The sequence below is a fragment of the Staurois parvus genome, unplaced genomic scaffold (genome assembly GCF_062004578.1).
Source record: "Staurois parvus isolate SC_StPar_1 unplaced genomic scaffold, SC_StPar_1.0 ptg000174l, whole genome shotgun sequence".
In the NCBI taxonomy this organism is placed as follows: Eukaryota; Metazoa; Chordata; class Amphibia; order Anura; family Ranidae; genus Staurois; species Staurois parvus.
Genome location: NW_028317970.1, coordinates 1 through 17,356, shown reverse-complemented (window position 1 = coordinate 17,356; position 17,356 = coordinate 1). Strand labels below are relative to the sequence as shown.

At 45.2% G+C, this 17,356-nt stretch overlaps 1 protein-coding gene across 1 annotated transcript in view; it reads left to right on the top strand.

The window, feature by feature from the left end:
• The window catches only part of LOC149462462 (uncharacterized), a gene marked incomplete at its 3' end in the record, with an annotated part of 64,681 nt that extends 53,100 nt beyond the window's left edge, over positions 1 to 11,581 (top strand). Inside the window, exons 4-6 of the mRNA XM_089676820.1 lie at positions 10,957 to 11,080; positions 11,197 to 11,294; positions 11,375 to 11,581. Of these exons, the coding sequence (XP_089532946.1) occupies positions 10,957 to 11,080; positions 11,197 to 11,294; positions 11,375 to 11,581 (429 nt within the window). The remainder of the gene's footprint in view (positions 1 to 10,956; positions 11,081 to 11,196; positions 11,295 to 11,374) is intronic.
• Positions 11,582 to 17,356: the final 5,775 nt, after the last annotated feature.

Here is a 17,356-nt window from a genome sequence, read left to right as displayed (position 1 = left end):
TGGTCAGGAAAGGGGGGTACATCCTTAGAAGGGGGAGGGGTTAATATGGTAAATGGCCTGGTCAGGAAGGGGGGTACATCCTCAGAAGGGGGAGGGGTTAATATGGTAAATGGCCTGGTCAGGAAAGGGGGGTACATCCTCAGAAGGGGGAGGGGTTAATATGGTAAATGGCATGGTCAGGAAGGGGGGTAAATCCTCTGGAAGGGGAGGGGTTGATGTGGTAAATGACCTGGTCAGGAAGGGGGGGGGGTTAATCCTCTGGAGGGGTTAATGTGGTAAATGGCCTGGTCAGGAAGGGGGGGGGGGGGTTAATCCTCTGGAGGGGTTAATGTGGTAAATGGCCTGGTCAGGAAGGGGGGGGTAAATCCTCTGGAGGGGGAGGGGTTAATGTGGTAAATGGACTTAAAATGAAAAGATGACAATCAAGCTATCATATAAACAACTCGCTTTCCAGAATCCAAGATGGCTGCAGTGGGATCACGTATGCGTAGGGTCATGTGTTCCATGTTTGCCCCGGAGAGGAAGAGTCGTAGTCCATACACGGAGTCCTAGTGTGGTTTATTTCCTTCTCATGGATGAAGTGTGGGACCGGGTTGGAGTATATTTTGTGGTGGGAGATTTCACAAACACTTAGAGTTCTGTTCAAAAAACAATGAGTTGAATGAATGTGAGCCGTGTTCACCCAGCTGGGACGGGTTTTGGCCGTATTTTATTTCACTTAATCATTGGCTCCATCTAGTGGCCATATTATTGTATTGCACTATTTATACATCAGGAGTAGAGATGAGCGGATCGAACCAGGCGAACCGGAATTCGAGTCGAATTTCAGGAAATATTCGATTCGCGTCGAATCCGAAATTTTGCCTACTTCGGGTGCGCGAATCGAATATTTCCCGATCAGCCGGCAAAAGTGTCCCTGCAGAGAGCTCCGCTATTTCTGACAGTTCTCTGACAGAAGGAACACATGTTTAGCGGTTGAAACATTGTATCTATTAGTTTCCATTTAGGATACAGATGTTTCAACCGCTGTACATGTGAAGAAGCTGTCAGAGAACTGTCAGAAATAGAGGAACTCTGCACATACACTTTTTGCCGGCTTGGAATTATTCTTATTTTCATCCTACTTCTTCTTCTTCTTCTTCATCCTCATCCTCTTCTTCTTCTTCTGAGGATGAAGAAGAAGAAGAAGTAGGATGAAAATAAGAATAATTCCAAGCCGGCAAAAAGTGTATGTGCAGAGTTCCTCTATTCTGCAGATACACTTAGAGGAGCTCTGCACATACACTTAGAGGAACTCTGCACATACACTTAGAGGAACTCTGCACATACACTTAGAGGAACTCTGCACATACACTTAGAAGAACTCTGCACATACACTTAGAGGAACTCTGCACATACACTTAGAGGAACTCTGCACATACACTTTTTGCCGGCTTGGAATTAATCTTATTTTCATCCTACTTCTTCTTCATCCTCATCCTCAGAAGAAGAAGAGGATGAGGATGAAGAAGAAGAAGAAGTAGGATGAAAAGAAGAATAATTCCAAGCCGGCAAAAAGTGTATGTGCAGAGCTCCTCTAAGTGTATCTGCAGAGCTCCTCTAAGTGTATCTGCAGAATAGAGGAACTCTGCACATACACTTTTTGCCGGAAACCGCTGTATGGAGGGAATGTCCCAGAACTGTCAGAAATAGACTATTTCTGACAGTTCTGGGACATTCCTTCCATACAGCGGTTGAAACATTGTATCTATTTGTTTCCATAAATGGATCCATTTATGGAAACAAATAGATACAATGTTTCAACCGCTGTATGGAGTGAGTGTCCCAGAACTGTTAGACATAGTCTATTTCAGACAGTTCTATGACATTCCCTCCATACAGCGGTTGAAACCGCTGTATGGAGTGAATGTCCCAGAACTGTCAGAAATAGACAGAAACTGTCACAGAACTGTCCTTCTTCTCATCCTTCTCCTTCTTCTCATCCTTCTTCTCATCCTTCTTCTCATCCTTCTCCTTCTTCTCATCCTTCTCCTTCTTCTCATCCTTCTCCTTCTTCTCATCCTTCTCCTTCTTCTCATCCTTCTTCTCATCCTTCTTCTCATCCTTCTCCTTCTTCTCATCCTTCTCCTTCTTCTCATCCTTCTCCTTCTCCTTCTTCTCATCCTTCTCCTTCTTCTCATCCTTCTCCTTCTCAATCTTCTCATCCTTCTCCTTCTCCTTCTTCTCATCCTTCTCCTTCTCCTTCTTCTCATCCTTCTCCTACTTCTCATCCTTCTCCTTCTTCTCATCCTTCTCCTTCTCCTTCTTCTCATCCTTCTCCTTCTTCTCATCCTTCTCCTTCTTCTCATCCTTCTCCTTCTTCTCATCCTTCTCCTTCTCCTCATCCTTCTCCTTCTCCTTCTTCTCATCCTTCTCCTTCTTCTCATCCTTCTCCTTCTTCTCATCCTTCTCCTTCTTCTCATCCTTCTCCTTCTTCTCATCCTTCTCCTTCTCCTTCTTCTCATCCTTCTCCTTCTTCTCATCCTTCTCCTCATCCTTCTCCTTCTCCTTCTTCTCAACCTTCTCCTTCTTCTCATCCTTCTCCTTCTCCTTCTTCTCATCCTTCTCCTTCTCCATCTTCTCATCCTTCTCCTTCTTCTCATCCTTCTCCTTCTCCTTCTTCTTATCCTTCTCCTTCTCCTTCTTCTCATCCTTCTCCTTCTCCTTCTTCTCATCCTTCTCCTTCTCCATCTTCTCATCCTTCTCCTTCTCCATCTTCTCATCCTTCTCCTTCTCCTTCTTCTCATCCTTCTCCTTCTCCTTCTCCTTCTTCTCATCCTTCTCCTTCTCCTCATCCTTCTCCTTCTCCTTCTCCTTCTCCTTCCTCATCTCCAAGGGCATTTAAATTAAAGGTACAGTGTTCTGCACTAATTTAAAGGCTCTCTGAAGCCTAGAAACCCTTTTTATAAGTCATCTTCGTAGCGGATAAATTCGCATCGAATCGAATTTCATACTGGAATTCGCCGAATCAGCCGAATCGAATTTTTCAATACTTCGCTCATCTCTAATCAGGAGGTATTTCAGAGAAGATACAGCATTATGGCCACTAGATGGAGCTGACGATTATAGGAAATCAATTTAACCTCTTAAGGTGGAACTTCACTCTCCCAATCAGCATTGACTATTTCTAGTCCTTACACTGCTAGCATCTGTATATAGATAGGAAAGTAGATCATATTTACTTGTTTTGAATGTTGTTGTTTTTTACATATTGTTACTCACTTCCTGGTTTCCTGCCTAGGCAAATGATATCATACACCCCAACAGTCTTCGGAAGGGGAGGGGGGGTTCTCCGGTCAGCCAATGCCTAAGCTAAGGGCTGATGGATTCCAGGAAGTAAATTCTACAGGAATCATCTGCCCTTACTCAAGATGGCTACTGACAGAAATGCTGGGGGGATGTTTTTCAAAATGATTTCTCAGCAAAATAAATCCTGAAGACACGAATGGAGGGATGGATGGATGGGGGAGTTTGCTTTGAATATTACCAATGAATTAAATAGTATTTTTGGTTTGTGGTGTGCAGATGAAGTGCAGATCCACTTTAACCGCTTGCCAACCGCGCTATAACTGAATGACGGCTACAGCATGGTTGTCCAGTCCTGGGAGGGCAACATATGATGTCCTCACAGAGACGCACCCTTGTGGCGTGCACCCGGAGATCTCTGCATCCTACGGACACAGCTGATCATGTGATGTGGTAAAAAGCCAATCACAGCAGCCTTTTAGCACATGATCAGCCGTGTCCAATGACAGCAGATCACCGGGAAATGCAGTTGCCGGTTATTGGCTGCACTTTCCTCACACTGTCACAGCATGAGGAAAGTACTGGCAATAACTGGCAATTGTCAGAGGAGGGATCGGCACCGATCATCAGTAGTGCCTACCAGCTGTGCCCAGCAGTGCCTAGTAGTGCCATCCACCTGTGCCCAGCAGTGCCACCCATCAGTGCTGCCCAGTAGTACCACCCATCAGTACCCATCAGTCAGTGCCGCCTATCAGTGCCCATCATTGTTGCATATCAGTGCCGCCCATCAGTGCCGCCTATCAGTGCAGCCTTATCAACGCACATCAGTGGAGGAGAAAACTTACCTGTTTATAAAATTTTATAATAGAAACAAAGAAAACTTTTTTCAAATGTTTTGCTCTTTTTTTGTTTATATCGCAAAATATAAAACACCCAGCAACAATTAAATACCACCAAAAGAAATCTCTATCTGTCTCAAAAAATGCTAACAATTTCATATGGGTACAGTGTTGCATGACAGCGCAATTGTCATTCAAAGTGCAACAGCGCTGAAAGCTTAAAATTGGCCTGGGCAGGAAGGGGGTATAAGTGCCCAGTAGGGAGGGGTTATTTTTTGCTATTTGGCACTACGCTACTTGGTAATTGCTCGGTCATGCAACAATGTGTGCAAATGAAATATATATATATATAAAATTTGTTTCACATAAATGGAGCTTTGTTTTGGTGTTATTTGATCCCCACTGAGGTTTTTATTTTTTATTATATAAATGAAAAAAATGAACATTTAAGAAAACCCCCCCCAATATTTTCTATTATAAAACATCCAAAAGGAAAAAAAATGTTTCCTTATAAATTTCAGCCAAAATGTATTCTGCTACGTCTTTGGTAAAAATAAATCCTAGTTTTTTTGAAGTTGGCAGTTTTGGTCACAATTTTTGGGAAAATAAAGAAATTAAATATTTTTTCACTTTTTTTTCTACAAACTCACGTGACTGATGTGGCGGTGATCAGGGACCTGACTGGTGTCAGTATGATAAAAAATAGAACCAAAAAAAACCCAATAAAAACATTTTCAATTTTTTAAACTTTTTTTCCCTCAGAGTAGTGTCCATAGCAGCACTGCACTACTCTAGGGGGGATCAGGGATTCTCTTTACAATGATGATCACCGTGTCAGCAATGCTTTATACAGAGTGTCATTCATGACAGCTGTGATTACTAGTGATCTGTGATTGGCTACCACTACATCACATAGTAGAGGGTGCTGTGATTGGCCCAGGTACCATGTGATAGCTGTGGGCCAATCACAGCTCACTAGTATCAGAATGAGATTCATTCATACCATGTTTGGTGACATTGTGACCTGATATTAGCACAATGCTGTATCCAGGGTACACTTCAGTACAGAATCATTATCATCGGATTATTATACAGGATCTATAGAGTGACAACAGTCTGCGCAGCGCTTTACAACATGATGGGAGACAGTACAGCTACAATACAATTTGGTACAGGAGGAATCAGGGGGCCGGCTCGTGGGAGCTTACAATCTAAGAGGGAGGGTGAAGTGATACAAAGGTCATAACTGGGCAATGGGCCGATGGAGGAACTAAAACACAGTGTATTTGTTAGAAGCAGGAGAGGCTTCTTTACAGAGAAGGATTTCAGGGATCCTCTAAAGGTGGATAAAGTAGGAGATAGTTGGACAGATTGGGGTAGGGAGTACCATAGGATGGAAGAGGCTCAGGGGAAGTCCTGGAGGTGAGCATGGGAGTCAGAGAGCAGGAGGTCTTGAGAGGACCGAAGAGACCGGTTTGGTTGGTATTTTAAGACCAGGTTGGTGACATAGCTGGGGGCAGAGTTGTGGATGGTTTTGTAAGTTGTTAGTATTTTGAATTTGATTCATTGGGTGAGCGGAAGCCAGTGGAGATGACAATTCAGCAGAAGAGGCCATAGAGGAAGGGGAGGGGGTGGAGCAGACAGATGTGGCAGAATCACCACCAGGTTTTTGGAGGCATGGTGGTGGAACAAGCTCCAGAACTGAACCCTGTCCTGCATCCTTCCCAGCTGCTAGCAGAGTCACCCAGTGTGCGGTGACGGATATGTAACATCCCTGACTGTGCCTGCTGGACCACGTGTCAGTAATGTGGACCTTGCTGCTGACCTCCTTGTCCAACAAGGCCAAAACATGACCTTCCACATGAAGGTACAGAGCTGGAATGGCCTTGTATGAAATGAATTGTCTTTTCGGAACCTGTCACTGTGATACAGAACATTCTGCAAATTCCCGGAAGGGGGAAGAGTCCACCAGATGGAAAGGCAGCAGTTGTAACGCAGCAATTTGGCCAGGATAGAATGTGGATGGCTGGGACAGTCTATTTTTCACGGTTCAGCAAATGGGGTAGTGAAATGTTCCTGCTGAAATGAACAGGTGGTGTCCTGCTGTCAGATGGGCCACCCACTGCTGTACCATCACTCCTCTCAGTGGAGGCTGTTGAGAAGACCTGACGTTTTATAGTAGAGATCCCAGATGAGGAGCAAGGAGAAGTCTGCACTTTTTCTGGGTCTTTCAGGTGCTGTTACCAGCGGGCTGCATGGCAGCTCATCATACGTCTTGTCAATCATGTGGTGCCCAAGTGGCTGGTGTTTTGGCCACGCTTGGTCTGCTTTAGTCAAAGACTGCAAACAGCAATGCTGCACATGTGTTGAAGAAAGCCCACACCAGAGAACTTGTGGAAGTCTGCATGGAGTCAGCAGCGCCCCCCACCTGTGGAGCTCTGTTGTGTGATGCCATTGGTTGGCTGCCCTTATGCCTGTCCCTGGAGGACCTCCTGCCTTGTTGGAGTTCTGCCTCCTCCTCACTGTCCTCCTCTGTTCTCTCAGGCACCCAAGTATGGTCAGTGACCTCATCATCCCCATCCTCCTCATCAATGGGGCCAACTTGGCAGTGTGCTGCGGCTGGGGGAACAGGACTGACAATTTCTTTTCCCTCACTGGCGCCCCCTCTCTCTAGGCTCACGTCACTCCTTTCCTCATCCTGGGACCCAACATCACAGCATTCAGATCGCTGCACATCCTCCAGCAGCATGGGACTGACACTATGATCCAATCATTCTGGTGACTCCTCCATGCATGATGGTGGGGCTACGGAAGGAGCAGCTGTGGTGGACAAGGAGCCGGAGGAACAGGACACTTTGGCAGCTGTGGTGGAAGGCAAAATAGTATGAGCCTGGATGACAGAGGATGAGGATGACTGACTTATCCACTCCACCACTTCTTCTGCATGTTGTGGTTCAATAATACGGCCAGCACTTTGGCCAATCATGGCTCTCCCTGAGAACTCACCTGTTATTGGCCAAAGCATTGCACCTGACCACAGGTCAGGTGCAATGTTTTGGCCAATCACAAAGCATGTTTTACATTGTTTGGGCACGCGGGCAAACTTCCTGCATAATGGTGAACACTCAAACAGTTAATGTTCGAGTCGATCTTATGTTTGACTTGAACCGTCAGCCCATCCCAACTCAAAATATTATTCTCTGTGGATCTACTGCTTCCACTTTACACCTACTTCAATTGATCTTGTGTTGTTTGCCAGTAAATTAAGAATACTGAACAATATGCAAATCCATATACAACAAAGTGTTTTGTGCTCAAGATGCAGTTCCCTGCAGATCTACTGCTTCCACTTTACACTGACTTCATGTAGCACTACCTCAGAAGGAGCTGAATGTTGCCCCTGGTTTCCCTTTGCTTTGCCCCACAGCAAGGCAAACACACACACTTCTGCTCGTTGTCTCCAATGACCAGTCTATGGGATGTTTTGTGTTTGGAGTTTATTGTAGAACTGGGGATAGGGATGGGGAATGTAGTCGGATCCTCCAGAATCAGAACTCTTCACACTGAGGACATCTAGCTGATCTCTTAGTACCCTTGTGAAGTCTCGGCTGACAGTAGATAGCAGACTTCTCAGTAACAAATAGCAGCAAGTAGTTGTAGGAGAGCCAAGTCCCATTAGCAGTAGCAATACTTGGACAAGCTCTGCAGAACACTAGGCAGGGCTCCCTTTCTCAGACCCAGGCTGACTATCAAGCACCAGAGGGGTAACAAGCACACAGAGCCCCCCAGATCTCTCAGAGTTTGCACTCACAGGTCCAAGGACAGAATGGTTGCCTCCTTCCAATCTTCCAAGCCACTCTCTCCAGTGACACCAGACAGAGCTTTGGCAGACAGCTCCCCTCAGTCAGCTTACTGTAGAATCAGGGTCACTCTCTCTAACTTCAGGCCCTCAGGTCACCCACCCGAGGCCACATAACAGCAAGTGCCAGGCGAGGCAGCCTGCCTCCAGCCTGGCTGGTGCAATCCTCTCCGAGGAAAGACACTGAACCCATGTGCTCTCAGAGTATAAATACCACTCCCAGCATGCAATGGGGCCACCCTCCCCTGCAATTGGTCAGGACTGTATCCATATTCATACCGGTCATTTGTCTAGCCAATTCCCATGTTCTGGAAGACTCTCATAGCTTCCTGAAGGCGGGCAGAACTCAGACAAACTCCAACAGAACCAGAGCAGCATGAGCAGCCCTGACTAATCAATCACAGCTCTCTGTAACTCAGAATACCGACTGAATTTACCTGACAGCCTCTCTGGTGAGCAGAGAAACACAGCTATGCTTTACCTGACTACACATCCTAGACCTGACCAGGAGGGGGCGCTACATTCATTCATCTCATCAGATTTGCTGCTATAGGAAATCATCTCAAATCCTGTGCAAATCCATGGAGACAGACAATATTGTGTGCTCAGTATAGTGTTCTCTGCAAGTCCACCGCTTCCACTTTGCAGCTACTTCAATCCACTTATTTTACTCCAAAAATCCACCAATCAGTGAAAAGTTGATAAGGTGCGAAAGTGCTCCGCCCTCCAAATTGTGTGGGCTGTAGTGTAGCCACGCCTTCTTCCACCTCTTGTACACGGGATGGTGAGGGCGCCCCCTAGTAGTGCTTCCCCCTCATCACACCAATAGGACTCCCAGCTTTTCAGCTCCCAGAGTCAGAAACATCCTTCACACTCTCCTCATCTCCGATGGTAAAGGAACCGGATCCTCCTCGCTCACTCCTGCAAGTCTGCTGCGGGTTCTGTCAGTCTCCCTCCTAGACTCCGCCTCCAACCGCCATTCCAGCAGGAGCTCCGCCTCTAAATACACACTCAGGGAGGAGAGAAAGGGGAACCCGACATCGTGTGACACCTTTTATTACATGGAAATATGAAAATCAACGGGACTAATGCAATCACATTTACTGCAAAATCAATGGAGCCAAAATGTGTCCCCCGAGCAGTCATATATTTCTGTCCCCCTTGGTGGGAGTGGAGGTGACCCCTCTATAAGGATCTACAGTCCATACACACCCAGCACAAGGCCGGGGTCACACTACCAGACGCTTCTCGGGGCTGCAGTTCCTCTGTGCTCCACAAGGTGGGGATCTCACTTCTACCCAGACAGGAAGTCTCTATGGAAGACAGACAGGAAGTGATGTCAGGTAGAGACAGGAAGTGATGTCAGGTACAGACAGGAAGTGATGTTAGGTACAGGCAGGACGTATAGAGGAGACCTTGGTGGAAGTAGCAGCAGAGGAGGTAATACGATGTTATTTTCTATTTACACCCAGTAACCCCCGTCATGTCTGTCCTCTGACTTCTACCCAGACAGGAAGTTCCATGAATAAGGAAGTAGAGAGGAGACATTCCTGGATCTGGCAGCAGAGGAGGTAATACGTAGATGAACCCCTTCAGGGGGAGGAGTTGATGATAATATATTTGCTCCCAAAGCTGGCCTACATGGTTCAGTTTTATCGTTCAGCCAGCGGGATGACCATAAAACCTGAAGTGATTCCCCCATCCACACATTGGAGGTGGATGGGGGAATCCTCCCCGCTGCACTCTTGTATTCTGACAATGGGGGGACTCCTCCGCTCTCAGAATACACAGATCAGCACTCAAGCTATTGGCTGCAGCCGCTGGGGGAGTGGCTTTTATCCGGCAGTGGCCACACATGGATGGAAATGTGAGCGATCCCTGCTGAACCCGCTGAATTTCCATGGATCTATGGTCACCTTCAGTGACTTCCTCCCCTCCCCCTCATCTCCTTCATGATGGAGACTATTGTCTGCTATTTACACTCCCTTCCTCCGCACGTCACCTGATCACATGACAGCTTACTTCCACAGATTCCGGACAAGTTTCTCGATGGTAAAGGTCAAAGTTCACTCTTCAGTTTAGGAGAGGTAGGACGCACCCAGGAACAAGGATTTGGTTTGTAGAGGAGCCTCATATAGAGGACCCCTCAAATCTCCCCATCCAAATGTCCCTCCATCCAGAGTCTATATCTCCTATGACATCACACTGACCTCACAGCTCCTCCTCCCAATGTCCCTCCATCCAGAATCAGAGAATCCTATGACATCACACTGACCTCACAGCTCCTCCTCCCAATGTCCCTCTATCCAGAGTCAGAGAATCCTATGACATCACACTGACCTCACAGCTCCTCCTCCCAATGTCCCTCCATCCAGAGTCAGAAAATCCTATGACATCACACTGACCTCACAGCTCCTCCTCCCAATGTCCCTCCATTCAGAATCAGAGAATCCTATGACATCACACTGACCTCACAGCTCCTCCTCCCAATGTCCCTCCATCTGACATTTTTCTGATGCTCTTAGGATGTGGGGTCCCTTGGTATCCTCACATGTAAAGTGGGACTGTTGGTCCTGCGTTGTATGTAATGACATCAGAATGCTGCAACAAGCCTATACCCTGCGTAGTGTGGGGGTCCTGTGGGGGGAATTATACCTCAGCCTGAAGTGGGGCTTTAATAAAATGGAGACCTGAATGGAGAGGTGAGGAGGATTCTGGGAATATCATTTGATGTGACTCTTTGTGTTCAGATGTAGAGTTTTCCTCCTGTGAAGTCTGGAGATCATATGACATCACATTGCCTCCACCTCCCTCCCTGATAGAAGAGAGAAAGAAGAAGAAGATTCTAGAAGTCACCAGAGAGATCACTGAGCTGCTGACAGGAGAGGTGAGCGGTGCCGGGAATTCTGGGACATTCTCCAGTAACAGACAAGGGATGTGTCTGGATGGTGACTGTATCATTGTGTGTGTCAGGTTCCTATAAGGTGTCAGGGTGTCACTGTCTATTTCTCCATGGAGGAGTGGGAGTATTTAGAAGGACACAAGGATCTCTACAAGGACGTCATGATGGACAATCAGCCGCCCCTCACATCACCGGGTAAGAGGAGACTTTATTGTAAAGGAGAGAGCAGTACGGAGGATCCACCTAGATCCCCCATCATCTGATAAACACATAGAAACAATGGATTCAGTCAGTGTGTGTGTTTCCTACAGATGGATCCAGTCATGGGAACCCACCAGAGAGATGTCCCCGTCCTCTGTATTCCCGGGATTCCAAACAGGAAGGTCACACCATCCCTCACCATCATCAGGTAGATGAGTGACAATTATTGGTAGTTGTGATTTATACACAGCATGTTTGTTACAATGAATGTTTTATTATATCTTTCAGAGTGGAATCCTCGGGGATGAGAATATTGATGTTAAAGAAGAGTATAAAGAGGAGGATGAGGAGTATGGAGTGATGGAGGAGTTTTCAGAAGGACACAAGGATATGATGGAGCCACCTAATACCAGGAACCCACCAGAGAGATGTCCCCGTCCTCTGGATTCCCGGGATTCCACACAGGAAGGTCACACCATCCCTCACCATCATCAGGTAGATGATGACAATTATTGGTAGTTGTGATTTATACACAGCATGTTTGTTACAATGAATGTTTTATTATATCTTTCAGAGTGGAATCCTCGGGGATGAGAATATTGATGTTAAAGAAGAGTATAAAGAGGAGGATGAGGAGTATGGAGTGATGGAGGAGTTTTCAGAAGGACACAAGGATATGATGGAGCCACCTAATACCAGGAACCCACCAGAGAGATGTCCCCGTCCTCTGGATTCCCGGGATTCCACACAGGAAGATCACACCATCCCTCATTGTTACAAGGTTGGTGGGATGGAGCATCTAGAACATGGATTCATAGAGACAATGTGTGGAGTTTTTATGTGATGTAACAATATTAACGCTTATGTCTTACAGATGTTATTTTCTTTTCTTCCATTGATTTAGGGTGAAGATCTGATAGATATAAAATTTGAGGTGAAAGCAGAAGAAGAAGAGGCGTATGTGAGGGATGATCAGCAGTCTATGGAGGAGGATGGAATAACGGGGACATTTATAGAGGAGGACACTCCTACAGAGATCAGCACAGGTGGGTCATGAACACTAAATCCATTCCTCCACCCATACTGCTCACTGATTGGTCCAGAGTAGGGCGGGGACTGGGTGATATCAGCCTGTAATCCCCTGGTCACTTTCCTGAGCTGTGTTCCCCGTCCTGTATTCCTGGATTTCTCTCGGATAACACTGTTCAACAAATTTTTATTTTTTGCCAGTTTTGGAAACAAAAGGATCCATTTCTTAATGAATTTCACATTCCGAGTTCAAATATAACAATGAAATTTGTCAATTGGCTCTAGTTGTTCTGTAAACGGAAAGTTTTCTACTATAGGCGTAATGACTACATAATGCACAATAATTATATAGATAGATGTCTTTCCACAAATATAAAGCAAGTGATATTGACTACATAACAAAGCCTAAATGGCAGAATATATTGCATAGGATTACCAAGAAAAATTATAGCCATAAGCTAAGTTGAATCATTTTAATACTTAGGATTCTCACTAGTTTTGTCTTCAGTTTGTGTCGGTTTTGCTTCTCTTGGCTTTTCTCTTGTATTCGAGGAAAGGGCTATCTCTTACAACTGCACGTGACTACACGCTTCAGGTTCTTCCTCACTTGACTCAACCACGAAGGATTCTGGTGCTTTAGGAATTGGTAGCCCCTCTCCATGAGGAACTGGACGTAGTGCCGATGGAATATTTGGATAGTGCACAGATAACTTTTTCTTCTTATTTAGCCCTTTTACAATTGGAGGCACCATACAAAAGTAACAATTACTAACATGATCTGTTGGCTCTCTCCAAATCATTGGCACAGCGAAAGGCATAGATGCCTTTTTTCCATTCAACCATTGCTCCAGTGCCGTCCCACAAGAATTGCAGCATATATGTGGTGCCCAGCTCTTGTCCTGGTCTCCTATCTTGCAGCCAAAATATAAGTTGTAGGCTTTCTTAATCATTCCTGTTATCCTCTTTTTTTGTGAGATAAAAGTTATTTCACCGCAGATATAGCAGAAATTATCTGCTTTATTCACACAAGTTCGAGGCATTACTGAGTAGCCTATATAAGCAGAAAACCAAATGTAAAGACGCTGTCGAACTACAATCAGCTACAGATACTGCAGCTTTTATGCAGTGAAGTGATGCAATTAAAGGCTAATATTGCATCATCTCAGTATACATGCAATTTTCTATTGGTCACCAGTATCAATTGCGCAATATGCAGCTGAAGTTGCATCATAATTTTGAATAGCTTATGTCATTAGATGGGTGAATATATCATGGAAACTAGAGCCAATCAACATTTTTTAGGGTCATTTTCGTTTTCAGCACCCCAAAATTATGTAAGATTAGCTAATTTTATGCCCAAAACTTTTTACCTGTTGAACAGTGTGATCTTCCTTCTCTGTGCTGCAGACACAATTTATGTATCTAGACTGGATTTATGGAGGTTCTGGGGTTCAGCTGGCAGCAAAATGTTGATTTTTACAATAAGCATTACATAATGTAGGCACCCAGGACATGTGACTGGGGTCTCCTGCCTTGTGCCTGACTCCTCCAGGGGACCTTCTCTGTTATCTGCTGGCTGTGCCGGGTGGAGGGATATGTCTGTAGTGTCTCAGACCCAAGTCACTGAGTGCAGTCTCAGGAGATGGGAGGCAGCGGTGTGGGATCTCTGCAACTTGTCTACAGTAAACATTTAATCTTCCACTGATTACTGAATACCAATATTATAAGTCCTGACCCTTACACTGTATAATTTATAGAAAAAAATATGCAGCGCTAAAAAACATATATCTTATAAAGGTAAGTATAACCATACAGTTGCAAGAAAAAGTATGTGAACCCCTTGGGATTACGTGGAGTTTTGCATGAATTGGGCATAAAATGTGCTCTGAACATCATCTAAGTCACAACAATAGAAGAACACAGTCTGCTGAACATAATACTACACAAACATTAGATGTTGCCATGGTTTAATTGCTAATAATATGTAAACATTCACAGTGCAGGGAGGAAAAAGTATGTGAGGCCCTAGCTTAATGACTTCTCCCAGAGCTAATTGGAGCCAGGAGTGAGCCAACCTTGACTCCAATCAGTGTGATGATATTGGATGTGTTGCTGACAGCTGTCCTGCCCTTAAAAAACACACACACCTGTTTTGGGTTTACTGGTTTCAAGAAGCACTGTCTGATGTGAACCATGCCTCGCAGAAAAGAGCTCTCAGAAGACCTACCATCAAGAATTGTTGACCTGCATGAAGCTGGAAAGGGTTACAAAAGTATCTCCAAAAGCCTTGATGTTCATGTGTCCACGGTAAGACAGACTGTCTACAAATGGAGAAAGTTTAGCACTGTTGCTACTCTCCCTAGGCGTGGTCATCCTGTAAAAATGACTGCAAGAGCACAGCGCAGAATGCTGCATGAGGTAAAGAAGAATCCCAGAGTGTCAGCTAAAGACCTACAGAAATCTCTGGCACATGCTAACATTTTTGTTGACACATCTACAATAAGGAAAACATTGAACAAGAATGGAGTACATGGGAGGACACCACGGAGGAAGCCATTGCTGTCCAAAAAGAAGATTGCAGCGTGTTTGAAGTTTGCAAAAGAGCACCTGGATGTTCCACAGCACTACTGGCAGAATATACTGTGGACAGATGAAACCAAGATTGAGTTGTTTGGGAAGAACACACAACACTATGTGTGGAGAAAAAAAGGCACAGCACACCAACATCAAAACCTCATCCCCACTGTGAAACATGGCGGAGGGAGCATCATGGTTTGGGGCTGCCTCAGGGCCTGGAGGGATTGTTGTCATTGATGGGAAAATGAATTCCAGAGTTTATCAAGACATTTTGCAGGAAAACGTACGACCATCTGTCCGCCAACTGAAGCTCCGCAGAGGATGGGTGATGCAACAGGAAAATGACCCAAAGCATACAAGTCATTCAACAAAACAATGGCTGCAACAGCACAGAATACGCCTTCTGGAGTGGCCCAGTCAGAGTCCTGACCTCAACCCGATTGAAATGCTGTGGCATGACCTTAAGAGAGCGATTTACACCAGACATCCCAAGAATATTGCTACACTGAAACAGTTTTGTGAAGAGGAGTGGTCCAAAATTACTCCAGATCGTTGTGCAGGTCTGATCTGCAACTACAGGAAACGTTTGGTTGAGGTTATTGCTGCCAAAGGAGGGTCAACCAGTTATTAAGTCCAAAGGTTCACATACTTTTTCCTCCCTGCACTGTGAATGTTTACATGTTATGTGCAATTAAACCATGGCAACATCTAATGTTTGTGTAGTATTATGTTCAGCAGACTGTGTTCTTCTGTTGTTGTGACTTAGATGACATTCAGACATTTTATGCCCAATTCATGCAAAACTCCACGTAATCCCAAGGGGTTCACATACTTTTTCTTGCAGCTGTAAGTGGCCGCTGATATGAGCGCAAAATGGTGCAAATTACATCTTGGCTTGATTATTGCGAGCCTCACAAGGTGGAGCCATTTAGGAGTGTGGAGTCAATGCTTAGAGCTGCCTGATGAGTCTGTGAGCGGAGTGAGACCCCCGAGTGTGAGTTATCATCTTGAGTGTCCACTGCTGAGCCTGATGACCCCGCAGCCTCAGACCAGATCCGATGACCCCATCATAAGAATATACATATAATGCGCATATTATATGTACTTCTGGTAAGTGCATCACCTCACCAGATCTTGGCACCAGTATTGATGGTCACGAAGCACGGATCACCTTGCATGATGGACATCATTATTTTGTGATTGGACTCACTAGGACTGTCACGTTATTACTGTTACATCATTCATAGACGTATTTCCACTGCACTACTTTTGCGCTCATATCAGCGCCCACTTATAATATATGGTTATACTTACCTTTATTTTTTATTTTTGTATTAACAATTTTTATTAGTTTTCACATATATATATATACAGTGGGGCAAAAAAGTATTTAGTCACCACAAATTGTGCAAGTTCTCCCACTTACAAAGATGAGAGAGGCCTGTAATTGGCATCATAGGGAGACCTCAACTATGAGAGACAAAATGAGAAAACAAATCCAGACAATCACATTGGCTGATCTGGAAAGAATTTATTTGCAAATTATGGTGGAAAATAAGTATTTGGTCACCTACAAACAAGCAAGATTTCTGGCTCTCACAGACCTGTACCTTCTTCTTTAAGAGGCTCCTCTGTCCTGCACTCATTACCTGTATCAATGGCACCTGTTTGAACTTGTTATCAGTATAAAAGACACCTGTCCACAACCTCAAACAGTCACACTCCAAACTCCACTATGGTGAAGACCAAAGAGCTGTCAAAGGACACCAGAAACAAAATTGTAGACCTGCACCAGGCTGGGAAGACTGAATCTGCAATAGGCAAGCAGCTTGGTGTGAACAAATCAACTGTGGGAGCAATAATTAGAAAATGGAAGACATACAAGACCACTGATAATCTCCCTCGATCTGGGGCTCCACGCAAGATCTCACCCCGTGGGGTCAAAATGATCACAAGAACGGTGAGCAAAAATCCCAGGACCACAAGGGAGGACCTAGTGAATGACCTGCAGAGAGCTGAGACCAATGTAACAAAGGCTACCATCAGTAACACACTGCGCCGCCAGGGACTCCTGCAGTGCCAGACGTGTCCCCCTGCTTAAGCCAGTACATGTCCGGACCCGTCTGAAGTTTGCTAGAGAGCATTTGGATGATCCAGAAGAGGATTGGGAGAATGTCATATGGTCAGATGAAACCAAAATAGAACTGTTTGGTAGAAACACAACTCGTCATGTTTGGAGGAGAGAGAATGCTGAGTTGCATCCAAAGAACACCATACCTACTGTGAAGCATGGGGGTGGCAACATCATGCTTTGGAGCTGTTTCTCCGCAAAGGGACCAGGACAACTAATCCATGTACAGGACAGAATGAATGGGGCCATGTATCGTGAGATTTTGAGTGCAAACCTCCTTCCATCAGCAAGGGCATTGAATATGAAACGTGGCTGGGTCTTCCAACATGACAATGATCCCAAACATACGAAGAAGTGGCTTTGTAAGAAGCATTTCAAGGTCCTGGAGTGGCCTAGCCAGTCTCCAGATCTCAACCCCATAGAAAACCTTTGGAGGGAGTTGAAAGTCTGTGTTGCCCAGCGACAGCCCCAAAACATCACTGCTCTAGAGGAGATCTGCATGGAGGATGGGCCAACATACCAGCAACAGCGTG